General features: G+C 40.5%; 1 protein-coding gene and 2 long non-coding RNA genes across 9 annotated transcripts in view; 1 reads left to right on the top strand and 2 right to left on the bottom strand.

Moving 5' to 3' along the window:
* septin12 (septin 12) overlaps positions 1-25,638 on the bottom strand; it is a 174,755-nt gene that overhangs the window by 6,878 nt on the left and 142,239 nt on the right. For 3 of the 4 annotated variants that reach the window (XM_052049630.1, XM_052049633.1, XM_052049632.1), the window contains 7 exons: positions 24,571-24,699; positions 21,697-21,778; positions 20,399-20,536; positions 14,106-14,223; positions 13,919-14,014; positions 12,899-12,995; positions 8,192-8,243 (listed from right to left, as the gene is read on the bottom strand). In XM_052049630.1, the coding sequence (XP_051905590.1) occupies positions 8,192-8,243; positions 12,899-12,995; positions 13,919-14,014; positions 14,106-14,223; positions 20,399-20,536; positions 21,697-21,778; positions 24,571-24,699 (712 nt within the window). The remainder of the gene's footprint in view (positions 1-8,191; positions 8,244-12,898; positions 12,996-13,918; positions 14,015-14,105; positions 14,224-20,398; positions 20,537-21,696; positions 21,779-24,570; positions 24,700-25,638) is intronic. The other variant, XM_052049631.1, reaches the window with a different exon arrangement.
* LOC127590285 (uncharacterized) lies at positions 3,450-5,432 on the top strand. Of its 4 annotated transcripts, none has more exons than XR_007959569.1 (4): positions 3,450-3,758; positions 4,195-4,381; positions 4,481-4,946; positions 5,190-5,278. It is a non-coding gene; the product is annotated as an uncharacterized LOC127590285 (long non-coding RNA). The 4 variants fall into 4 exon arrangements; XR_007959570.1 differs by having other exon boundaries at positions 5,187-5,278; XR_007959568.1 differs by having other exon boundaries at positions 3,454-3,758; positions 5,079-5,278.
* Positions 5,279-8,182, bottom strand: LOC127590314 (uncharacterized). Its single transcript, XR_007959597.1, has 2 exons — positions 7,673-8,182; positions 5,279-7,301 (listed from the first exon to the last, which is right to left on the bottom strand). It is a non-coding gene; the product is annotated as an uncharacterized LOC127590314 (long non-coding RNA).

The following is a 25,638-nucleotide window of genomic DNA, read 5'->3' as shown; positions in this document are numbered from 1 at the left end:
AGGGTAACAAACTCTGACTATTACCTGGATGAACAATTCAACACTAATATAAAATTGGAAAATGCACTTTCAGTAATACACTTAAACAATAGAAGTCTCTATAAAAACTTCACAAAAATCAAAGAATACCTGACTAAATTCAATAAATTTAAAAGAATTGCCATATCAGAAACTTGGCTTGATGAAGATAAAACAAGTGAAATGGAAATAGAAGGTTATGAAAAGTTTGCAACTAATAGGGAAAACAAAAAAGGAGGGGGGGTTGCAATATATGTAGACAAAGTACTTAAATGCAGTAAAATAGAGAGATTGACAAACACAATAGAAAACCTAATGGAATGTCTAACCATTGAAATACGCAATAAAAAGGCATCAAATATCATCATAAGTTGCATCTACTGGATACCAGGAACATGTATTGACGCATTCAATAAAAAACTAACAGATATGCTCAGTTACTACAACGATAAGAAAACACGAATAATATGTGGTGACTTTAACATTGACTTATTAAACCCAAATGGGCACAAAAAACAACTGACTTCATAAATACTATGGACAGCAACAGCCTTTTCCCAGTAATCCTGAAACCCAGCAGAATAACAGTTGACACGGCCACATTAATAAATAACATATTTATAAATAAGATTGATCATAAAATGGAAAGTGGACTTATCATTAATGACATGAGTGACCACCTACCCGTCTTTGCAGTTTTTTCTAATTATTTTGATAGAAAAGCTAAGTCAACAACTCACATAACAGAAATAAGACTAAGAACCCAACGCTCCATCGATGACCTAGAAAAACAAAACTGGACCGAGGTCTACTCAAACGAAGACCCAAATACAGCGTTTGAAGTATTTCAGTCGACCATAATCTCCTTATATGATAAACATTTTCCATTAACTAAAGTCTCCAAAAAGTGTAAAGACCCAAGTAAGCCATGGATAACGAAAGGCATAGAAAACGCATGTAAAAAGAAAAACAATTTATACAAATTGTTTTTAAAATTGAGAACTGAAGAAGCAGAAAGAAAATATAAGACCTATAAAAAATAAACTAGTAAATATTACAAGGACCAGTAAAAGAGATCATTATCATGCACTATTAGCAGAATAAAAGTAACACACAAGAAATATGGAAAATACGGTACTTAACCAAGTAATCAGAAATCGTCCTAAAAAGTGGATTATAAAGAGTATTTTATCAAAGGCAAAAATACTATTTTGGAAAAAACTGCAGAAATAGCAACTGAATTTAATCAGTATTTTATCAACATTGTCAGTAACTTAGCAAAACAAATTCCTGATCCAATAAACTTGTTTGAAATAGATAGATACGTAGAAAAAAACCGCCTCCACGATTTTCCTTACTGCTGTAAAGCAAGAAGTATCAAATATTATAAAAACTGATTGCTTTAATATTGATATGACAATAATAAAGCAGATTACAGAATATGTAGTGCGACCTTTCACGCACATATGCACCCTGTCATTCAAAGCTGGTACCTTTCCATCAAAAATGAAATTGCTAAAGTTATTCCAATCTATAAAAGTGGAGAGAGACATCTGTTTACAAATTATAGACCAATATCACTACTACCACAATTTTCAAAAATATTAGAAAAACTATTTTCTCGCAGACTTGATAGCTTTATACAAAAGCATGCACTGAGGATCAATATGGCTTCAGGGAAAAACGGACCACCTCAATGGCAGTTATGGAGTTTGTGGAAGCAATAGCCACTAATATAGACAACAAAGAATTTACTGTTGGGGTTTTCCTAGATCAAAAAAAAGATTTTGACACAATAGATCACAGTATATTATTGACAAAAATAGAAAGATATGGCATTAGAGGTGTAGCTTATAAATTGATAAAAAGTTATTTAGAAAACAGATATCGGTATGTGCAACTCAAAAATAAAAAAAACAATCAACTGAAATTCACGCATGGATTTCCTGAGGGGTCAGTGCTTGGTCCAAAATTCATCTTATATAGAAATTATATCTGCAAGGTCTCAAAACGATTTAAATGTGTCCTTATTTGCTGATGATACAACGTTCTACTGTTCTGGAATAAATCTGAAACAGCTCCTGACAACCGTAGAAAACGAATTAAACAAATTAAAAAACTGTTTTGACAGAAATAAATTATCACTTAACCTGAAAAAAATTCAAAGTTAATTGTTTTTGGCACAAGACCAATCAAACACCAAGCTAAAATTATGGTAAACTCAATTGCGATAGAAAGAGCGTATGAAACCAAGTTTCTCGGATTAGTAATAGACTAAAAACTATGTTGGAAGCCACATATTGATAATGTAAAAAGAACAAAACCAAGGAAGTGCTAAATAAGAGATCTTTGTACACATTATACACTTCATAATTATTACCATATATGACCTACTGTGTGGAAATATGGGGAAATGCCTACAAAACAAACACGCTCCCTATTCTAAAACTACAACAACAAAAAAATAGCAATTTGAATTATTAATAGATCAAAATATACGGAACTCACAAATGCACTATTTATCAAATTAAATACGATGAAATTTTATGACCTGGTTGTCTTTAAAATCGCCCAATTAATGTACAAAGCACACAATAACCTGCTCTGCCAAAATATTCAGAAGTTTTTCGAAATTCGAGAAAGCAGCTATGATTTAAGAAATACCAACTGATTCAAAAAACTCAAAAAAAGAACAAACATCAAGCAAAGAAGTGTATCTATCAAAGGTGTTAATCTGTGGAATAATTTCGAAACTGACCTGAAAATGAGTAAATTGTTGCTGAGTTCAAAAACAAATTCAAAAAAATAGTAAAAAAACAATCTACATCAATCAGAGTTAAAATGATAAATTCTAAACATTAAATATAATGATAAATTAGAACTAAATTGATGAATAGAGAAAGACAAGAGTGCAAGGGTGTGGATGTATATAATCCCGATACAAACCAAAAGTTGCAAAAATATCACAAAATATCACAAGGGTAAAGTATGAGCTTTAATGGAGACTTCTTTCTTCTTACTTTTTTCTTTTTTGATTGATATAAAATGATTTATTAGATATAAACAGATAACGGGGTCGGACTACCGGTAGATACGTTTTTTACTACTTCCTACTCCTTTGAACATAATAACTGTGTTGAATGAAGACTGATTTCTTTCTTTTTACTATTTTATCTACCTTATTTTCTGTCAAATTATTACTGTATATGTTTTATGTTCAATACACAACAAACAAAAAACAAAGATGGCAGCGTGTAGCCAATTTGTTGTGGTGAGTCAGCAGACTTAAAGACCTAGTGTGAAGTAAAGTTGGCCAACCATGTTTTTGAGTAATATCAATGGCTGAACAATATAAGCATATTTCCGTTATTTTTTAACGCAACCCTTCCAGATTTTTTGTTTAACCCGTAGCAACGCCCTTGACAACGAAAATGCTTTTCTTCGGCAATTTTCGGAAATGACGTCACATAGAGAGATGCGAGGGAAGTCCTTCCATTGAACAGCATTGTTGCATTGCTTGTTGGTAAGATGCCACGGCGGTGTGTGGCAATGTGTCGTTCACAATCGACAGAAAAGTTCTGCCAGTGGCCAAAGGATAGCAGGGCACTTAAATGGATGTCTTTTATTCGCACGAAGCGAATGAATTTCACGCCATCATCGACGAGTGTTCTCTGCCATCTCCACTTCAAAGATGACTGCTTTCTCAACCTCTCTGCTTATGATCAAGGATTTGCAAAAAAGTAAGTGTGATTTTTGGATAAATGATGATGATTTTGTCAAAGCATAACTGCTAACTCTTGTGGAATGAAAAGTATCATTGCTGCCAACTCTTGTGGAATGAACAGTAGAAGGTATCGACTACAGCTGAAAGCTAACTCGAGAAGCTAGCAACGTTGAACAGAAGCTAGCGATAGCGACGTTAGTTTTCGGCTCGAGGCAAACCCCGATCGGTGCTATTCATATCAGCGATGAGTAATAATGGCAGTCAGACAAATAGTTCTGAAAATACATTTCAACAGGTTGGCAGCGCCGCTTTGTTGACAAATTAACAGGACATGTCCTCTTGGAAAACTGTGCGACTAGCCCATAGGCAGTGAACTGCTTTGTAGATTACATGTGGCATAATTACATGCCAATTATTTTAGTCTCATGACGCTTATTAAATTTATCCTTTAGATTACCGAGACTGGGGGAAGCTATGGAATGGAACTGGAGGGCCTGAAAAGATGCCATTCGGAGTTGGAAGGCTTCAATGCAAAAGTTGTCGTCACTGACAGGCATCGCCAGCGCCAGGTGGGGAATTGGATCAGGGAGAATTGGACCCAAGTCATCCATTATTATGATTGTTGGCACATTGCTAAAGGTTAGTGTATTTCAATGTTTATAAATACGCTAGTTTTGGGATTATGTCATATATCATACACGTCACTTCACAAGTTTTCATATCATATTAAATATACAGGTATGTGCAAGAAACTGGACTCCTTGGCCAAAAAGAAGAGCATGTTGATCCTGAAGGATTGGGTACAAAGTTTGAAGTGCCATTTATACTGGTGTGCACTTTCCTCCCAGACACCGGAGGAAAAGAAGCAGAAGTGGCTGGCATGTGTGGACCACCAGCAGAACGTGCACGATAGTTGTTTACATCCTCCAATTTCTAGAGAAAAAGCGTGGCTATTACCAGTTGTTTTTTTTGTTAGATGTTGCCTGCTAGTTAACCCTAAAAAATAGAAATATTGTCATACCTTGTAAATTCATTTAAAGGTACTGAGTCAATGTCGCAGTGGTGGAACTCCTGAAATGTTTGTCAACGATGTCATGAAGATGTCTCACCTCGGACAGACCAGTGGCGTGGAAGCTTTTCACAGTGTGGTGAATCACTTTGCCCCAAAGATGTACCACTTCTCGTACAAAGGAATGAAAAGCAGGTGTGTTAAAGAAAACTGATATGCATGAAATGTAGACTATAGTGAAATGTAGAACTTTGAGATATAAAGTAATTTCACCAAAATTTTACATTAAAAAAACAATAAGATAAGGCATTTTTTGTTCTATTCCAGAATAATTCTTGCTGCTATGCATTATTATAAAAATGCTGGCCGACCACAGAAAGTGACAAAATAAGTACAGAACTGGTGATGTGTGTGTCGACCCGCATTTTCCGACAGCAGCACAGAACAGACCAGACCAGACAAGTCAACCGTTATTGCCGAGCACCAGACTAGATTCCTCAGGAAATAAAAAAAATAAATTCCCTGTATTCAGTTGTCCTCATTTGTTTATTTTTATTCCAGTATTTTGTTATGATAGACAACATGTCCACATTAACCACTCTAAAACCAGTCCAAATCACAGTTCTGGAACATTTCTCTGTGAAACACGAAACCCTTTAAATACAGCTGACTTTCGTCCTGGTGGTGGAAAATGTGCCCTGATACAAGACACGGCGCATACTGGGAGCACAACCCGGTTGTCCTGACCAAGAAACTTCCAGCATCAGCGCATCCTGTGGCCCATCAAATGCCTTTCCTTTGTACTGCTGCTTGTAGGTCATCCATGCCACCTGTAATCCGTATGGGTCTAGGCACACAGCATGGAGTCCAGGTTGGTCGGTGATGCAGTCCAGCACCTGATTGAAGTGTTCCTGTCCTTGTCGACGTACAGTCACTCCTTCTTGGATTTCATGGCAGCAAACACATTTGACTGCTGTAGGCAATTGCTGGCATTTACCACAAGTACACCTGAAATAAAAAAAGTAAAATACTGAGCGGTGGCACCATGAGCATACATTTTATTGAATAAGCTCAGAGTTGTCACTGGGTAGTAGCACCGCACTACGGTTCCCTTACATTCCGGAATGTCCTGCCATACTTATTTGTCATGTCCTTATTTATGATGATACTAATGCAGCGTGTTATACTGGAGACAAATTCTTTGTGTCTTCTACGTACTTGGGCAACAAAAATGATTCTGATTCTATACCCCTCAATCAATAATTCTGTTGTTTATGAAAACATTTTATTCAAAATATACAAGTATACGGATGGAATACTGTACAAATTTTTAAAAAGTCATTACAAAAATCTCTCAAGTACAAGTCAAAAAATGATTTGCTAAAAATAATGCACAAGTACCGAGTAGGCTAACTGCTTGAACATGAAGTCGTATTTTTTCTAAACAATGTCATCAGATTGTCACCTACACAAAATTATGTGCACATGCCTGCATCTTTAAATCATAAATATATGAAAATAAATATCATAAAATAATACCAGCCTATATCTTACCAATCTTGATGGGTCTTGTCTCCATTCCATGTCAGGTCGTCTGGGCACATTGTTTGCATCCTGATTAGCGTCTGGGTCGTACATGTAAGGTCCAACATGTAAAATTCCAACCTCCTCTTCTTCATCCAACTCTTTAAAAACTTGGATATCCTCACTTGCGCTCGATCGATCGCTTGTATCGCTGTTTGAATCATTGTTTGAAATGCTTTGCATGTGGCCGTATGGAGCTCTGCCATCGCTGTTCTCCATGTGACATATCACTTCCGGGTTCCGCCTCTTTCAGGATTGAACCACGGAAAATCGATTATTTTGTCAAATATATAAAATATACATTATTTTTTCTTGCTTTATTTAGTGGACAATGTTTAGGTACTTTCATTGTGACGCTATTTGGCATTTCATGAAATTACTTTACACTTGGCCTTTAAGCATTCAGCACTATTCGTGCTACGTCATCTGAATGCGTTAGTCAGTACCTTAGCCACCTTAGGCTCTTTCTGAAATAAATGTCAAAAAGACTAACTGCCTTTCATCTGGCTGCTATGATTGAAGTACAGTACATGATTCAACTTATGTATTGTTTGTGGTTGATATTGTTAAAATGAATTATTTTAAAATGTTATAAGAAAATGTACCATTTCAGAAAAATACCAATAACCTTCATATTGAATTGCAAATCGCAGTATCATCAATCATTGTGATATAAATCTAATTGTCACACAAGCATTGTGATTTGAATTGAATCTGGAGGTAAGTGAATCGTCCCACCTTCAATGGCTACCCCTTGCAAAATCATTATTTTTAGGGAAAGGAAATTAAAGGAAAGGAATTCTTGTAATCCCCATTTATGAGCAGATTAGTTCCCTGACATTGCAGTGAAAGAGAGAATAGACAGGTTCTTATGTAACTGATAATCCCTAGTGATCCGTGCGCACCTCAAGTTCTTAACAACACCACAGATCAATTAGGATGAGGTAATTAAGGCTGTACTCGCACCTGAAAAGTTCATTCATTCATCTTCCAAACCGCTTGATCCTCACTAGGGTCGCGGGGGGTGCTGGAGCCTATCCCAGCTGTCTTCGGGCAGTCGGCGGGGGACACCCTCAATTGGTTGCCAGCCAATCACAGGGCACACAGAGACGAACAACCATCCACGCTCACACTCACACCTAGGGACAATTTAGAGTGTTCAATCAGCCTGCCACACATGTTTTTGGAATGTGTGAGGAAACCGGAGCACCCGGAGAAAACCCACGCAGGCGGAGAACATGCAAACTCCACACAGGGAGGCCAGAGCTGGAATCGAACCCGGTACCTCTGCACTGTGAAGCCGACGTGCTAACCACTGGACTACCGGGCCGCCCCACCTGAAAAGTCATTCAGTTATTTGACAAAAAGCAAACTTATTTTTTTTTCGTTTGGTGTGGTTTGTGTTCACACTGTACTTTTTGCAAGTGAACTATAGTTCACGTCGACACATGTGATGGCTGGTGCTATCATTGGACAGAAATGACAAGAGCGGTTGAAAGTGGATCCAACAGCGGGTGTGACTACACCCCAAGACTCTGACACTGGCACGAGAGTCTCATGGCTTCAAACATTAAATTCAAATTAAAACAATAAAAACAGGTAGCTTCGAACTTTAAACGCTTCCAGTACAGCACCTACATGCACAAGAGTTTCTAAACCAGCCACTAGAGGTCACAAGCCAGTGTATTTCAAGTGCCCACCACAAGCCCGGTAAATAATAATTCGGGAAGAGTTTCTCTTAAATCTTATAAAATACTCGGTCCCTTTTTTGGTCCTCCAAAACTCACATGCCATCTCATTTGTGAAACAAAAAATAAAAAATAAAGAAATGCCATATTCGGAGAAGACAAGCTCACCTGATAAGGAGATCTCGCAGATTGGCAAACTCACAGTGCGCCACGTTTTCAACTGTAAAAAGAGCGACATAAATAATAATTTATTTAATCAAAAATGAAACAAAGTGATCAGAATATACAGTACAGCATCAGAATATAATCTCAATTGACTTTTAGTTGCTTTGTATAGGAATAGTTGGTTCTTTGGGATGCGTGCCTACCCATCAAATATGAAATTACACAAGAGAGTAAATCTTCGGTGAGCCACCTGTGTCCGAAAATGCGACTGCGAGCAAGCAGCTCTAAAATTTTGCTGAAGAGTGGGCCTAATATAGCATAATAATCACCGCACAATGACTTTATCCACTCTTGACTAGGCAGCTAACCTATATGAACACTTTCAAGTCACGGCTGGACTACACCGTCTAAAATTGCATGTTAAAGCCTAGTGTAGTAGGTTGGCAGTTGACACTGAGTGCGCTTTGATGCACAAATTAGCATTAGCTAACAGTGGCGCATACGTTTACTTTTTTGAAGTAGTTGACGTGAGTAGAGGAAGTGATTTGGGTGGCTGGTATTTGTGCCAATTGCATGGCTCTCCACACAAATGAAATTAATTAATTTAACGCGCTAGTCACATTGAAGTCCCCTGCGGCATTAACCCTTTCATGCACCATGTAACCTGATAACATGATAAGCTGTCCACTTCAGTAAGTGCTGTCCCTGAAATGGTTAATGCAACGTTGAGGTCGAGAAAGGTGTTCACAAAATTCATGGATAGGTTCTACCATCCCTCGGCTGCAAACTTAAATGCCTGTGGCCGAGAAGTTAATACAAGTTTTACATTACACGTGCTATCCAAGACAAAATGTCAGAATTTATCCATCCATTTTCCAATCCGCTTTATCCTCACAAGGGTCGCGGGGGTGCTGGAGCCTATCCCAGCCACCTTCGGACAGTAGGCGGGGTACACCCTGAACCGGTTGCCAGCCAATCGCAGGGCATACACAGGCGAACAACCGTCCATGCTCACAATCACACCTAGGGACAATTTGGAGTGTTCAATGCATGTTTTTGGAATGTGGGAGGAAACCGGACTACCCGGAGAAAACCCACGCAGGCATGTGGAGAACATGCAAACTCCACACAGGAAGGCCGGAGCCGGGATCGAACCCACAACCTCTGCACAGTGAGGTCAACGCGCGAACCACTGTCTCACCAGGCTGCACAGTAGACAAACCACTGGGCCGCCCTGTCAGTATTTATGCAACCTCTAAACAGTAGTGTCAAAAGACTATTCATACACATTGCTCAACGGACACCATGAAGTTGTGGCTACAGTGAAACCCCTCTACAACGAAACCTACATGGGCGAAAATACCCACTAATGTAAAAAAATCTTCATGCATTAACACCATTCCCATTCTATTGCCCCCCATATGACGAAAAAAAACCCTATCACCTTATACAAAATCATTTTCTCTGCTCTAGCCTCGCGAAGACATTCACTACAACGAAGTCTAATCCAACAGCGACCTCTACTGCTTCGTTCGGAATCAGCAACAGCAACCACCACACTGGTTTACATAGTGAACAATGTTTATTTCAGTCACAGCTGCGAGTTTCCTGAACGCAACATACTCATAGGTGCTAAGGGTGTGGAAAATAATCGATATTAATCGATACATCGATGCGCACATGCGCGATCCGAGTGCATCGGTTCATTCACTGGGTACGACGCGATTGATGGGTGAAATCGCGATTCATCACGATGCATTGATGGGTATCGGTAAAATCCGATTCAAGCGCTGTTTTATTCATGTTCAACGTCACATATCTGCCCTTTCCTGGGCGCAATGAATGCACCATCATTGCTTTGCGTTTTGTGTTGAATACGGACGGTAGCCGTGCGTCACATACAGTCCAGTTCAGTACACAACGAGCGAAACATTATGGAAGTTAGCGCAAGCAGCAGCAATGAAACTACTATATTTAATGCAGCCGCAACATTCAAATCTTATGTTTGGAAATACTACGGCTTCGAAAAGAAAGACGGAAAGCTTGATAAAACCTCCGTAATTTGCGAGGAATGTCGCACTAAGAAGCCATACAACGGCAGCACCACAAATATGCAGACCACTTAAAACGATGGCACCAGATCACCGACAAGTTTCCCTCCCGCTCGCCCGCTTCCCCATCCAGTTCCTCGTCGGACACCGGAGAAACTCTTGGTAAACCAGGTCAGGATCAGAAAAAAATTGCCTCTTATTTTGGGAGTCCCCTTGCAACTCACTGTGACCGCGCAATGGCTATAACTAAGGCCACTGCTTATTTCATATGCAAAGACCTCCAGCCTTAGCGTGGTGGACAACGAGGGTTTCAGACAGCTCGTGCACGTTTTGGAACCCAGGTATAAAATACCAGACAGGTCTGTGTTCACTTACAAACATATTCCCGATGTGTACAATAAAGTGAGAAGTGAGATTACTGTGTCGCTGAACTGTGCGCAAAGAGTTGCACTTACAGTGGATGGGTGGACATCTTGCGCTATAGATTCATATACATATATATATTATTATTATATTTCATATAAGACACACAGTGAGAATAGTCTGTTTGTGTTTACACCATAGCAAAAGCTGTGAGTCTCAGGTGCCAAATTGTTTACATTTTCTTTGCACAAAACCCAATTGTGAAAGGGCTTAAATAAGTTGTTTTACAAGTTCTACTCTTTATAAGGAATAAAGTGGTATCCTTTTTGTAATACCATACTGAATTCCATCTTTTTAAAAGCTTTTTTTCTTTGCTTATTTGCATCATGTTTAATTGCACAATATCGCAACAAATTGCAATGTATCGTATCGGATCGCATTGATTTGAACTTAATGTGTATCGAATCGTATCGCATCGTGGCGACGGTGAAACGTATCGCATCGTATCGCCAGAAAATTCCATGTATCGTTTAAGTATCGCATCGCTGGCAGTGGATCGTGATGTGTATCGAATCGTCCTCAGTGCTGAGATTCACATCCCTAATACATATATATATTATTATTATATTTCATATAAGACACTCAGTGAGAATAGTCTGTGTTTACACTATAGCAAAAGCTGTGAGTCTCAGGTGCCAAATTGTTTACATTTTCTTTGCACAAAACCCAATTGTGAAAGGGCTTAAATAAGTTGTTTTACAAGTTCTACTCTTTATAAGGAATAAAGTGGTATCCTTTTTGTAATACCATACTGAATTCCATCTTTTTAAAAGCTTTTTTTCTTTGCTTATTTGCATCATGTTTAATTGCACAATATCGCAACAAATTGCAATGTATTGTATCAGATCGCATTGATTTGAACTTAATGTGTATCGAATCGTATCGCATCGTGACGACGGTGAAACATATCGCATCGTGACGACGGTGAAACATATCGCATCGTATCGCCAGAAAATTCCATGTATCGTTTAAGTATCGCATCGCTGGCAGTGGATCGTGATGTGTATCGAATCGTCCTCAGTGCTGAGATTCACATCCCTAATAGGTGCCATGCCATTGGCTTACCGAGCATCATCCTGGCCTCCGATTGGCCAAGAGGCACCTCACTGTCTATGTGTGTAGATACTGAAGCTCGATCCGTAGAAGATAGAGTGGAATGCATCCGATTAGCTGCTCAGAGTAAATTGCTTATGGCTCGACGGACATTCAAATAAACAAACGTTTCCTCGTATTAGAGGTAAAGCATTTTCCTCAAAAATGCTACTTGTTAGCATGCTAAAAACCTTACGCTAACTGGAGCGCTAATGAGAGCGAAGCACTCCAGTAAGCGTAAGGTTTTTAGCCTTCAAGAGCTAACTATTGCCATCGAGGACTACGAAGCCTCTACATCAGCTAAGCAACGCCGTCTTGGGCGGTGATCGAGGGTCGTCGAGTTAGAGACAGTGAGATGGTGGAAAGAAAAGCCACCGGGTCCAGGAAGTATTTGTTATTGTTAGATTCAGACGAGCATGGACGTTACATTGCTAAAATGGCTACAAAACGGACTTTGGATGTCAAGCAGCTAAGACAAGAAGAGCTCTGATGCTGGAAGAGAGCGTAAAAGTGATCAAAATGAAAGAGGGAGCAAGCAAAATAAAAGACATTATCCAAGAAATTGATGTAAATGAAAGTGAATGCTGATCGTATATTTTGCAATTTCTTTCCCTTTTTTCTTTCTACACGGACAATATGAAGTTTCAAATGGGTGTGTACTCATGCTTATGCACAATTGGAATAAAAATAGAGTACACATACGTTTGTTTATTTGTGTGTGTGTGTGTGTGTGTGTGTGTGTGCTTACATCTGAGATCAAATTTGCTACAGTGAAAAAACTCCTGTTGTGAAAAATTTCTTGCTGCAAACATGATTTCGTTGTAGAGAAGTTTCACTGTAATTAATTTATTGTCAACTAATTCAGTTGGGCAATAGGCTTGATTGCCTTTCTGAATGTCTTTCTGACTTGCTGTAACTTTCTTGATACAAAGCAATATATGTTTGATTGTAATACAACATTGTTAAAATTGTTGACTGTTTGTGTTAAGATGTGACATTGCTTCTGAACTAATATGAGTATTGTTATGCAATGAAAAGGTTCATTAGAAAAGCATGAGTTTCCCTTTCCATGGAATTATACATAAAATGTGTTTGTCGGCTCGTGTCAGGAATGATATGGTGGTACAATTTTTCCTCTCCTCACCTTCAATAATTCCCCACTTGGTTTTTCGGCCCAACACCTTATTTCCGTTCACCTGGTGTTCCATGTCAGTCCCCACCACCGCAAAGGGAATACTTTCCTGGATACAAAAATACAGATACATCTCACTCACCCTGATTTGAGAACAAGTAATAGTCATATCGTGATGCCGAGATGATTTTCAGGAGGCTGATTCAAGTCATGTTTTGGTGCTCCGGTTAATTTATTCATTGTATTATATTGTTGAAAGCATTGAAGTCTCAATAAATACAGTCAACATGTCTATTGGGGCGGGGTTGATTAAACCCAATTTACATTTACAGTTTCCCATTTCAGATGGCAATATGAGCTCAAACACTCAAAATATGTTTCACTTAGCGATGAACTAAAAGGAAGGTCATTTCTTTTGAATGGGTGGGTTAAAAATTTTAACAGCAGGTGATGTCTTTCCTGATGTGAACTGTAACTGGCGCCAAGACTGAGTTGTTGGTTGCCAAGACGACAAAAACACAATTTATTTTAGGATTGTTGTTTTGCAAAAGTGTTTTGTATTTCTATGTGAACTTTCATATTTTTTTCTTTAAATCCTCTTAATATGTTATTTGGAATATTTGTTAAGAGTCATTTCCGGGTCATGTGCCGTGGATAGCGAGGAATTAGAGAGAAAGTTCGAGAAGACAACTGGAGAGAGAGAGAGAGAGAAAGAGACAGAGACAGAACTACGATACCGTGTGGTCTACGTGATTTATTGTAATTTGATCTACTTTCGGTTTACCAAGGTGCACACGGTATGTCATTTTGTGTTTATTTATTTAATGTCCTGTTCAAGATATTGTAATTTTGACTGTTGTTTGAAATATGTTTTCGTTTTCATGGTGTTACACGATTAAACGTTTTTGGACATCAGTACGAGGCGTCATCCTTGACTGGGGTAGATACATGAACCCTTGGCTGAGCCCTTGCACTGCCAACACATTTCCTGCTTTCTTGTGGCCAAGGAAGAACAGGGGACTAGGTTCCTACCCTGATCCTGTCATTGAGGAAGCGTTCCTCTGGATCCTCATCGTACTCTTTCTGGGGATAGACACGAATCCCGTGGCCTGCCAAGTCTTGCCTTATCTGTTAATGAGTCAGAGGTAAAACACAGGTCAACTTGAGGATCGAATAGATGGATGTGTACTTCAAGGAGTATTGGCATATGTGTCCTCACCCTCTCCTTAAACCCCTGTCGTTCCTCAATGGTAAGTGTGTCTGCTTTGGCAATCACAGGCACAATGCTTACTATCTTTCCCAACCTCTTCATGAACTCCACATCGATGGAACGTAACCTTGACACACAGTACATTGCTGGTCAATGAAAATGTTGCTGGCAACTTTGTTTATATTTAGGTAAATGTATATTTAGATGCAGACCAGTGTAATGTTTTCTACCCTTTTTGAAATGAACTCACAGTTTGAGTATACTTCAAGAATTTGTGGAGCTTGTTCCACAGATGAGGCACATAATAACTAAATGATGCTTCACTTTGTTTGGTTCTTGGCGGAACCTTTTTCTATCAGTGCCCAGTTGTCTGATTGACTTTTTTATGATGACCTGTTGAGACATCATTACAGTAATCCAGCTTACTGAAATTAAAAACATGGACACGCCTTGAATAAACAAAAAACAAAAAAACAAAAACAAAACAAAAAAAGCTCTTTTTAGGTAAGAGGCAGATTGAGTAATACAGTAATCCTTCGCCACTTTGCACTTCATGTTCTGTGGCTGCAGTGCTTCACCTGGTTTTCCAAAATATTGTATTTATTTGAAAAAATAAATAAAAGTTAATCTAAAAATAAAAAAAATACAACCATATCAGCAGCAATATTGTGGAAATATTCACTATTTCATGTTGATGCGCGAGAAGGAAGGTTTCCCTGCCGAACGACCCAGAAGCTTCGTACATAACTGGACTGTACTGTACATGCCACGCACACTCATTCAGAGCACATGAGTGGTTCCCGGCACGACATCGACCAATGAGAGCACAAGTCAATTTATTCTGTGGGGCCTGATTGTCTGTGCATTATCGCAGCCTCACCCATCACCATCCCTTGATTCTTGCCACACTGTTGACTGTCTCGCATACTGTATCTTAGTCTTGTGTTCACAATAACATTTTATGTTTCATTCATTCATTCATTCATTCATCTTCCTAACCGCTTGATCCTCACTAGGGTCGCGGGGGGTGCTGGAGCCTATCCCAGCTGTCTCCGGGCAGTAGGCGGGGGACACCCTGAATCGGTTGCCAGCCAATCGCAGGGCACACATAGACAAACAACCATCCACGCTCACACTCACACCTAGGGACAATTTAGAGTGTCCAATCAGCCTGCCATGCATATTTTTGGAATGTGGGAGGAAACCGGAGCACCCGGAGAAAACCCACGCAGGCCCGGGGAGAACATGCAAACTCCACACAGGGAGACCGGAGCTGGAATCGAACCCGGTACCTCTGCACTGTGAAGCCGACGTGCTAACCACTGGACTACCGGGCCGCTCATTTTATGTTTCAGCGCTAGATTTTTTTGATTAGTTAAGATTAACTCCAACCCCTTGTTGCCGCAGAATCAATGCATCCCGGGTGTGTAGGAGCATACTTGTCCTTCCACAAAGATGGCACCAACAACAGGGACATGGACACATCAACGGCAGTGATTGCTGATTCACAGGCTTGCTGATTCACAGGCTCGACCGGGTCGGGGAATCTTAATTTGAAGGTTTCCCGACCCGGTCAGCTGTTTTTTAGAGACATCATAAGGAAGCAGTGACAGCTCAGATGAAGGCTGAAGTGACAGCCAAAACTGTCAGCTAGGTAGAAGACCATTGTCTGATTAAAAAAAGAAACCGGAGACCTATTTCAACTAATAAGAAGCCAAAATAAACGTCATAGTGCTAACCATCACCATGTTTTTCTCCAATTTAAAAACCTCCAAGCAGAAGAGTCTCAGAGTGAACCTAAAGCCTGTACCAGTCAAGTGAGAAGGCAATATTGATGAATATTAATTACTGTATAAGGTTTTACAATTAAAGATTTAAGTAAATATGTGTACTGTTGTAGACTTTATCTCAAATATGTTTTGGAATATTGACATTGTAAAGTATAAATACTGCTTACATATTTTAAACATGCTGGTACCCACATACACGAACATTCCTGGGGGTCGGGTGCAAATCGCAAAACACGAGGGATTACTGTAGTATTTAAGTGGTTGTTCACATTCAGGTCGAAGTAAATGATTACAGCAAAATTTCTGGATTGATTTGTAACTTTTAATGCCATAGAGTTAAGGTGAGTGCTGATCTTAGCCCTTCATTTATGGGGCCAAAAAAACCCACTTCTGTCTTTTCTGGACTGAGCTGGAGAAAATTCTGGTCCATTTAAAGTAAGAAACTCTATCAATACGATAGATAGAGTGTCCTTACCTGACTATAGATTCTATAGTCAGGTAAGGACAAATGTAAAGTTGTGTCGTATCTGCATAAGTGATATTGTGATGCTCCATAATTTTAGAAGGGGGGTGGCATCCATCCATCCATTTTCCAATCCGCCAATTTTCCAATCCTGGAGCCTCTCCCAGCTGTCTTCGGGCAGTAGGCGGGGTACACCCTGAACCGGTTGGCAGCCAATCGCAGGTCACACAGAAATGAACAACCAACTCACAACGAGGGACAATTTGGAGTGTTCAATCAGCCTGCCATGTATGTTTTTGGAATGTGGAGGGAAACCGGAGGACCCGGAGAAAACCCACACAGGCCCGGGCAGAACATGCAAACTCCAGTAAGGCCGGAGCTGGAATTGAACCGGGTACCTCTGCACTGTGAAGACCACTCGACTACCGGGCCGCCTTGGTCAGCAAACAATGCTTCGATATATAGTATTTTAATTAGTGCTGTCAAACTATTAAAATATTTAATCTAATTAAAAATGCAACGCAAATTAACTCAAATCACTAAAAATTAATCGTGATTACGCATGCATTTTTTTAATCGTTTCTGAATTTCCTTTTTTTTGTCCTATTTTTCCCCATTTTAATGTTGTCATCAACATGGAATCATGAATCTGTTTTCTATGTGCAAAATGCAAATATTTCAAGTTGCAATTTTACATGAACATTTTTCACTTTGAGCAGTTATCCATCCATCCATCCATCATCTACCGCTTATCCGGGGCCGGGTTGCGGGGGCAACAGCTTTAGCAGGGAAGCCCAGACTTCCCTCTCCCTAGCTACTTCTTCCAGCTCTCCCCGGGGGATCCCGAGTCGTTCCCAGGCAAGCTGGGTGACATAGTCTCTCCAGCGTGTCCTGGGTCTTCCTCGGGGTCTCCTCCCGGTGGGAGATGACCGGAACACCTCACCGGGGAGGCGCTCAGGAGGCATCCGAATCAGATGCCCGAGCCACCTCATCTGGCTCCTCTCGATGTGGAGGAGAAGCGGCTCGACTTTGAGCCCCTCCCGGATGACTGAGCTTCTCACCTTATCTCTAAGGGAGAGCCCGGACACCCTGCGGAGAAAACTCATTTCAGCCGCTTGTATCCGGGATCTCGTTCTTTCGGTCACGACCCATATCTCGTGACCATAGGTGAGGGTTGGGATGTAGATCGACCGGTAAATTGAGAGCTTTGCCCTTTGGCTCAGCTCCTTCTTCACCACGACAGACCGATACAACGTCCGCATCACAGCAGACGCTGCACCGATCCGCCTGTCGATCTCCCGCTCCCTCCTACCCCCACTCGTGAACAAGACCCCAAGATACTTGAACTCCTCCACTTGGGGTAAGATCTCCTCCCCGGAAGTCGCAGATTTGGAGGTGCTGATTTTCATCCCAACCGCTTCACACTCGGCTGCGATACGCTCCAGTGAGAGTTGGAGAGCCCCGTTTGAAGGAGCCAACAGCACCACATCATCTGCAAAAAGCAGGGATGCAATACTGAGGCCCCCAAAATGGACCCCCTCAACACTTCGGCTGCGCCTAGAAATTCTGTCCATAAAGGTTATGAACAGAATCGGCGACAAATGGCAGCCTTGGCGGAGTCCTACCCCTACTGGAAACGATTCCGACTTACTGCCGGCAATGCGAACCAAACTCTGACATCGGTGGTATAGTGACCGAACAGCCCAACTTTGAGCAGTTATTCACACATAATCTCTCACACAATATTGCTGTCCATCAACAACAGTGAAAAAAAATATTTTGTCACACAACAGCTGCTTTAACAGCTCTTTTTGTGGAATCAAAACAGAGCAATATAACATTATAAAGTGCACATCTAAGGTAAACTAGTACTCAGCCGATAGTGGATTTAAGCCATGGTTGCATACTTCGTTTTTCTCAAGTTTGCTTTGAACACAGCAGTCAGGCTATGTTGATTCTGTTGGTCCTTCTTGCACGGAAGTCTCTACGGTTTTCTGTCGACATCATTTCGGATGACGACACTTGGTTCGATGACAACACTGGAGACATTTTATTTTCAGTGTTCGCGAGGTCACTACCACTGCACCGCTGAACTCTGGACGTGCCTCAGCGCACCATCGCTGTCAGACGAACACAGAGAAGCTCCACCTGCTCTATATGGACACGGAACACTGTAACCTTCCACACAAAATAGTTCCAAATAAGTAACAATTGCGTCAGTGGCATACACCGAACTCAACAGAATGCCTACTCTTTATTCACCAGAGGCTCATCAATCTAGTCTATTATTTTTCTCCCGAAACAGTGTCTTCTCTGCTACGTACAATCTCTGGACACAGCTTGTAATGGGGGCTCTCGCTGGCAATCCGTAGTGGAGTCGTTAGATGCAATGCGAATGATTTCAGTTTGAGTCGAGCTGTGGACAATGTTGACAGGCTTGCATGCAGTAGCAAAGGTAACTTTGGTCTTGTCAGTGGAACTATCTGGCAACTTTTAAAAGTAAACTTTCCATTCATAAACTCTTTAAGTATCCGTATTTGGTGTCTCGCGCGTGCGTGGACCTGTGCAGCGCGCTTGTTGTTTTGTTTCTGGTTTATTTATAGTCCAGTCAAGTCAACAGTATTTATAGAGCACTTTCAAACAGCCATCACTGCATTCAAAGTGCTGTACATGGAGACGAATCGGTAATAAAGGGGGTAGAAAGCACCAAGCAGTAAAATCAAGAACAAATCTAAGTCATGCTGAGTCGAACGCCAAAGAATACAAGTGAGTCTATCATCTAGAGCAGGGGTGCCCAAACTTTTTGGATCGAAGATCTACTTTTCGATCAACTAACCTCACGGGATCTACCCCTACCGGCGCGCGCACGCACAGACACACACACACACAAATTTAAGATTTACCTGCTTTATTTTATTTTTTAAATATTTTTTTGTGAAAATGAGACTGATTAGTGTGCAGTGTATATTAACACAAAAATATATTACTAACATGTACAAAGACACACAAATGGTTGTTTGTTTTTTTTTCTTCTCGACACTCCTCGGATCTACTTGGGACCTGTCTTAGATCTACCGGTAGATCAGGATCTACCTAATGGGCACCCCTGATCTAGAGCAACATAACATCCGCTGAGACGTGTGCCGCGTTAATCTCGCAAGAAAAAAATTAATCTTGTTAAAATTCATTTAAATTAATGCCAATAAAAACGCGCTAAACTGACAGCTCTAATTTTAATGTGTTGTTTTGCCCCTTTTACGGACATTTTTACACAGTATACTGTTGTACTATATTATAGTTGGTGAGTGAGGGAAACAAGAACAGGTTGGAGGTTTTTTTTGTGATCTGACAGAAGCCTATTGTCAGTGGAAGTCACTGTCTCCCAACATTATTCATCATCTTTGAGCTCAGATAATGTGACAAGGAGGTTTTTGGTCCTCACCCTCAAAAGCCCGATTGCTTTGATTGGGAGAGTGAAATAAAGTGGCAGCACAAATTACTTACATTTAACATCATTACAGAAGGCAGATGAGAGACTCGGGTGATTAGATTGTACTGGTAAGAAAATCACATGAAGCTGATATTGTTCTATCACTTCTGCTCTCCAGGAAGTTCCTTTGACTATTTAGTGTTTTTTTAAAGCTCTCACTTGCATGTTTACAGCAGTTAATGTATGCAATTACTGTGCACGTTAACTGTGCGATATTGACAGACGTCCTTCCCAATCACACCCAATCGTTCAAATTTAACTTTGTTGGAACATCAAACATTTTGTTGTACATCTTAAGCATTAATGTGCAACAGAACACAATTTTATACAAGCATTATGTTGTGCCGCTTATCACATCCTCATAGATAAGTAGGATTTATCATTTTTCAGGGCCAAAAATCGCAAAGGATTCAAAAAAACATTCAAGTACCCGGTAACATTTTCTGGAAGTAGTTTGTGGTTATACTTCATAACAGTGTACAAAAACTACAACATAATAAGGCCTTTTTATGTTTGTTTGTTTTTTTTGCATGAGTTGTGTTGAGTGAAGAGTTTTTACCTGTGTCCTGTTGCAGCCAGGAAGTAAATGCAGCAATGGACTCTTGTATCGGGTATTCTTCTCTTACGGTTGACATGCAGCTCTTCTCGCAGGTATTTCTCATATTGCTCGTTGATGTACTTGATGATGGGCTCCCAACTTGAGGAGAGAGAGAGTCGGGAAGAAACATAATTGAAACACAGAATTCACTGAAAGGTGAAGTCAACTCAAAAATGTTCTTTCCAAGAATATATGCCCCACTAGTCTAAACACAGCATTCTAATTAATATTACATTTTTGGAACATGACCTAAGGAGCAAAATCCACCCATTTTTATCAATTTCAGAGTGCTGCCGTTTTGCTACTTGCTGTCGACTGAAAATGACATCACAGTGCCCAAGGGCTCAGGTAACAACCGTCACGGCTCAGCTGTTTTCTGGTTTTGGCCAGCTAACTTTCACGAGCTGAGAGCCCTTCGACCAGGGGTGCCCAAACTTTTTTGACCGAAGATCTACTTTTCGATCAACCAACCTCACGCGATCGTCCAGATTGCCATTCTTTGTGCGTGCCATCTGTGAATTGTAAAGGAAACGCACTTTGCCTGATAATAATAATAAAGGCTACATCGCAAGAGCTCTCATCGCAAGTTGCAATTGCAGACTGCTGAGCACAAACAACTTCCGGTGACGGAGGGTCACGCACCACCGTACGTTAAAGGTGATCTGCTTTATTTTATTTTGTTTTTTATAATATTCATTCATTCATTCATTTTCCAAATCGCTTTATACTCACGATGGTCGCGGGAAGTGCTGGAGCCTATCCCAGCTTTCTTCGGGCAGTATAATATTTGTTTTTTAAATTTTTTTTGTGAAAGTGAGACTGCTTGGATGATTAGGGTGCAGTGTGCATTAACACAAAAAATATATTACTAACATGCACAGAGACACACATCGACTTGGGACCAGTCCGCAAGCTACCGGGCGATCGCGATCGATGTAATGGGCACCCCTGTCTTAGGCATTGTGATGTCGTTTAACAGCAAGTGGCATTATGGCCTCCTCCTCTGAGGGGGATACGATTGGGTGGATTTTTCTACTTAGTTCATATTTCAAAAACACAATATTGATCAGAATACTGTGTTTTCTTAAAAGGAAAAATATACACAGTACACAAAATTACTCAACTTGACATGATCTGTCTGATGTGTCATTAAATACAAGTATTTTAGTAAATGAAACCAAATCTTATTTGTAAATACACTCTCTCTATGAAGTGTGTTTGTGTGTGTTCTTTGTGGTCTTAGCTTATGTGCTGCCTACCAGTTCTCATTGTTGATCTGGTCTCCAAAACCTGGAGTGTCAATCACTGTCAGCTTCATCTTCACTCCCTTCTCTTCAATCACTAGAGAGGAATGCAAAATACAGGGATTTTATAATACAACTCATGAATGCATGGTCACTTATGATGAAGAAAAAAAACTTTAGTTTGTACAACATTGCATCCAAGAATCACCTTTTTTTCTTTTTTGAGTCAGTGTCACGTGTGCTCACATGTGTGGCCACTTATCTATGTTGGACCGATGTTGGGCAGAGGAGCAAAAGCTATCATTTAAGTCAATTGACAATGTTGAGTAAGCACTGAGAAATCTCCTTTCAGCGAAAGCAGGGGAGCAAACATCTGGTACCTGAATCACTACGATTTTCACTAACCTGCAATAAAGCACCACATGCACTGTGTTGACTAGTCTGTAAGTCAAAAACATAGTACAGAAAGTGGCTTCACAGGTCGTAACACCTCCAATAAGAGAGCAAGAACTAAACTGTGTTTGCCTGTGATTGACTGTCATCACAGGGACAAGTGAGCAGCCATGAAACAGGAGCAAATGACATCAACAGATTCACAGAATTGGCATGAGGTGATCTAATGATCTCTCATTTCCCATCCATCTCCACACACTCTGAAGTAAACTATGTTTCTAATGGACTCCACAGTTGCGCGAGGGACACGATTGCACAACAGTGCAACTGTTGTTTCACTTCCGAAAAAAATCTTCCGGATTTATCGATGCTGGCCTCAAACTGCAATGAATTTTGGGAACTGTTATATTGTGTAATTCGAGATATGAAACTTGAGGGAAGTTTCCACCACCATAATTTACACAGTCAAGAGCAGCAAGCTGGAGGTGATGAATTTCTAAGTGTCTCTGATTTTGTGCCTGAAGCTGTACAGAATCTCATTAAATGGGAATGGACAACAATAAAAAGTGATGCATCATTTTCAAACATGTTTACTAGGATACTGACTGCAAGCATTGCTACAGGATAACACGTGAAAGATCGAAGAGGCAGTTGTGAGTTGTTAAGTTGAGTGGAACATTGTTGTACACAAAATTTTAATGCTTTGAGCTTCTCCTCACAAGGGTCGCGGGGGTCTGGAGCCTATCCGAGCCATCTTTGGGCAGTAGGCGGGGGACATCCTGAACCGGTTGGCAGCCAATCGCAGGGCATACACAGACGAACAACCGTCCATGCTCACAATCACACCATGAGACAATTTGGAGTGTTCAATCAGCCTGCCATACATGTTTTTGGAATGTGGGAGGAAACTGGAGTACCCAGAGAAAACCCACACAAGCCCAGGGAGAACATGCAAACCCCACACAGGGAGGCCGGAGTCAGGATCTAACCCACGACCTCTGATTAAAAATCAGTTTTGCAGAAATGTCATTGATTATCCATTTGGGTGAGACATGGAGTATCTCTTGGTCTGGTCACCTGCAGGACACAAATACATTGTAGAAAAAATATATATATACAGTAATCCCTCGTTTATCGCGGTTAATGGGGACCAACACCACCCGCGATAAACGAAAATCCACGAAGTAGCGACTAATTGACATATACATTTTTAAAAAAATTGTCCCACGTGGGCCTTTAGCAGAGCACTAACACACACACACACACACACGCACACACACACACACACACACACACACACACACACAAGCCAGCATCCCACAGGTGAGCAGCAGACGTGTTTATGATTAGTCAATTAAGGATGGAAGAGACCTGCTTTCGTTCTTATAAGCCTCCTCTCTCTCTCTCTCTCTCTCTCTCTCTCTCTCTCAGCCACACACACACACACACACACACACACACTAGCAGCATTGTAAACAACACTTAGACACTGATTAAAGATTAAAGAGTTTTTGCTGACTTTTTTATTTTTTATGAATATGTTTGAAAAAATCCGCAAAGCCGCGATAAACAAACCGCGAAATAGCGAAGGATCACTGTATTGACACTTAAATTCAAATGTGTGAGCAATTTAGAGTCTACATAAAATACATGTTTTTGGAATGTGGCAGCACGGCGGACGACCGGTTAGCATGTCTGCCTGACACTGAATAGATCCGGAGTTTGATTACGGAGTCCTGCCTTCCTATGTGGAGTTTACACGTCCTCCCTGTGCCTGAGAGTGTTTTCTCTGGATATTCCAGTTTCCTCTGACATTCCAAAAACAGATGGATGAACAGGCAAAGTCAAATACTCCATGAAAACTCATGTACGCATACAGAGAACATGCAAACTCCACAAAGGAAGGTCAAGATTCAAACCCAGGATCTCACGATTGTGCGGAAGCTGTGCGAAATGTCATCATCGCTTTTACCACATCCACAGGTTGAACAGATCTGATGATTTCAATTTTGAGTCAGGTCCTGTGGTGGCAAGCTTCACTACCTCACCCTCTTCTTTCAAAAAACTGCTCTGAGGATTTTCATCAAGTGCAAAATAAGTGATGACTTTGTTACAAAAATGTGACCGACAGATTATTCCAGCCCCTCACTAAAGCTTTTAAGCGCACTAAGGAAAAATAACGGATGTCATGTGAATAATCTCTGCATGCCTCAGTTCCATGACCATATCTAGGTTTTTCATTTTTCAATGACCTCATCAGACTCCTGTTATGGTTACATTTCTGCAAGGCTGAAGCTTTCCTGACAAGTTTGCTCCTGTTCTCTATACTGTTTTCAATGTTTGTACCGGCTTGAAGAGCCATGAGCTGGAGAAAAAGTTTACAGATGATGTCCAAAAGACTTTCAATCCACATCGGTAGATAAATAGGTATATGTTTTTTAATACGGCGATACAGTATTTGTGTGTGTATGTCTGTGTGTAGTTGTGCGGACTTACTGTGGCTCACTGACTGCAGCTTGACCGTTTGGGAGATTTTCTCCTCAGAGTTTGGTGTGCAGGACTTCCTGCTGACTTTAGACTTGAAGAGGGTGTTGACCATTGTCGATTTCCCCAAACCACTCTGACCTGCAGAAACAAATCAGGTTACGGGTGTTTTTTTTCTTTTCTGAATTTCAAGACTTTTGCCTGCTACCTATATTTTAATTACCGGCAAACAAAAACAATCACGAAAAGTCTGATTTTGTGTGTGCCACACATCATAAATTCCTTGTTTTGTTTTTAACATTTCTAATTTCCATTTTAGTGTCCTTTCTAAAATAATAACAACATATGGGTGCATCTCAGGCTTATTAATTACATCCCAGCTAACTCACCGATGCTTTGACCCTACCCAGAAGTTGTTCTTAATTGCACACTAACGAGTAAGGATGGAGGAGCTTCAGCAGAGGCGCTATAATTGAAGAAAAACTGATGTTTCCTTTGCTGAAGCCGATTAATTCCATGCCAGTAACATACTATCTCAAGATGGCCGTAGGCCAGCTGGATAATTAACTGAACAGGAGTTCACAAATATAATAATTTGTCATTAGTTATTTTATTTTATTATCTTTAACTTTAAATCCACGTTTTGTCCAGTCTCTGTTTTATTTGAGCTTTATTTAATTATGAAATGACTATTAATTACACTTGTTTTTGTAGTCACACATCCGATGAAACCCTGCAATGGATTGTCATCTTCTCAAATGCATTCAGCAACATAAAGAAAATTTAAAAAGCAGTAGACGCAGATGCAGATGTTTCTTGCTTGCAATAACATCAGTGATCAGACAGACATACGACATGGTGGACTGCGGCTCTTCCCATCCAGTTGTCAACTGCCTGTAGTCTTAGACTGCTTTTTCTGCTTGGCTCTCGACAAAGGCGGACACTTTTTTGCTCTGCTCCTGTCCTCACCCCCACTCCCCTTGCTCGCCACTCAGTCTATGTGCTGTCCTTGTCTAGACTATCCTAGCCTCCTGCCGTATTTTCATCCTAAAACAAACCATGGAATTGCTTGGCTGGTCT

This window comes from Hippocampus zosterae, chromosome 17, assembly GCF_025434085.1.
Source record: "Hippocampus zosterae strain Florida chromosome 17, ASM2543408v3, whole genome shotgun sequence".
Lineage (NCBI taxonomy): Eukaryota > Metazoa > Chordata > Actinopteri > Syngnathiformes > Syngnathidae > Hippocampus > Hippocampus zosterae.
Note: the sequence above shows the minus strand (reverse complement) of the source record. Positions and strands in the feature narration are given on the sequence as shown.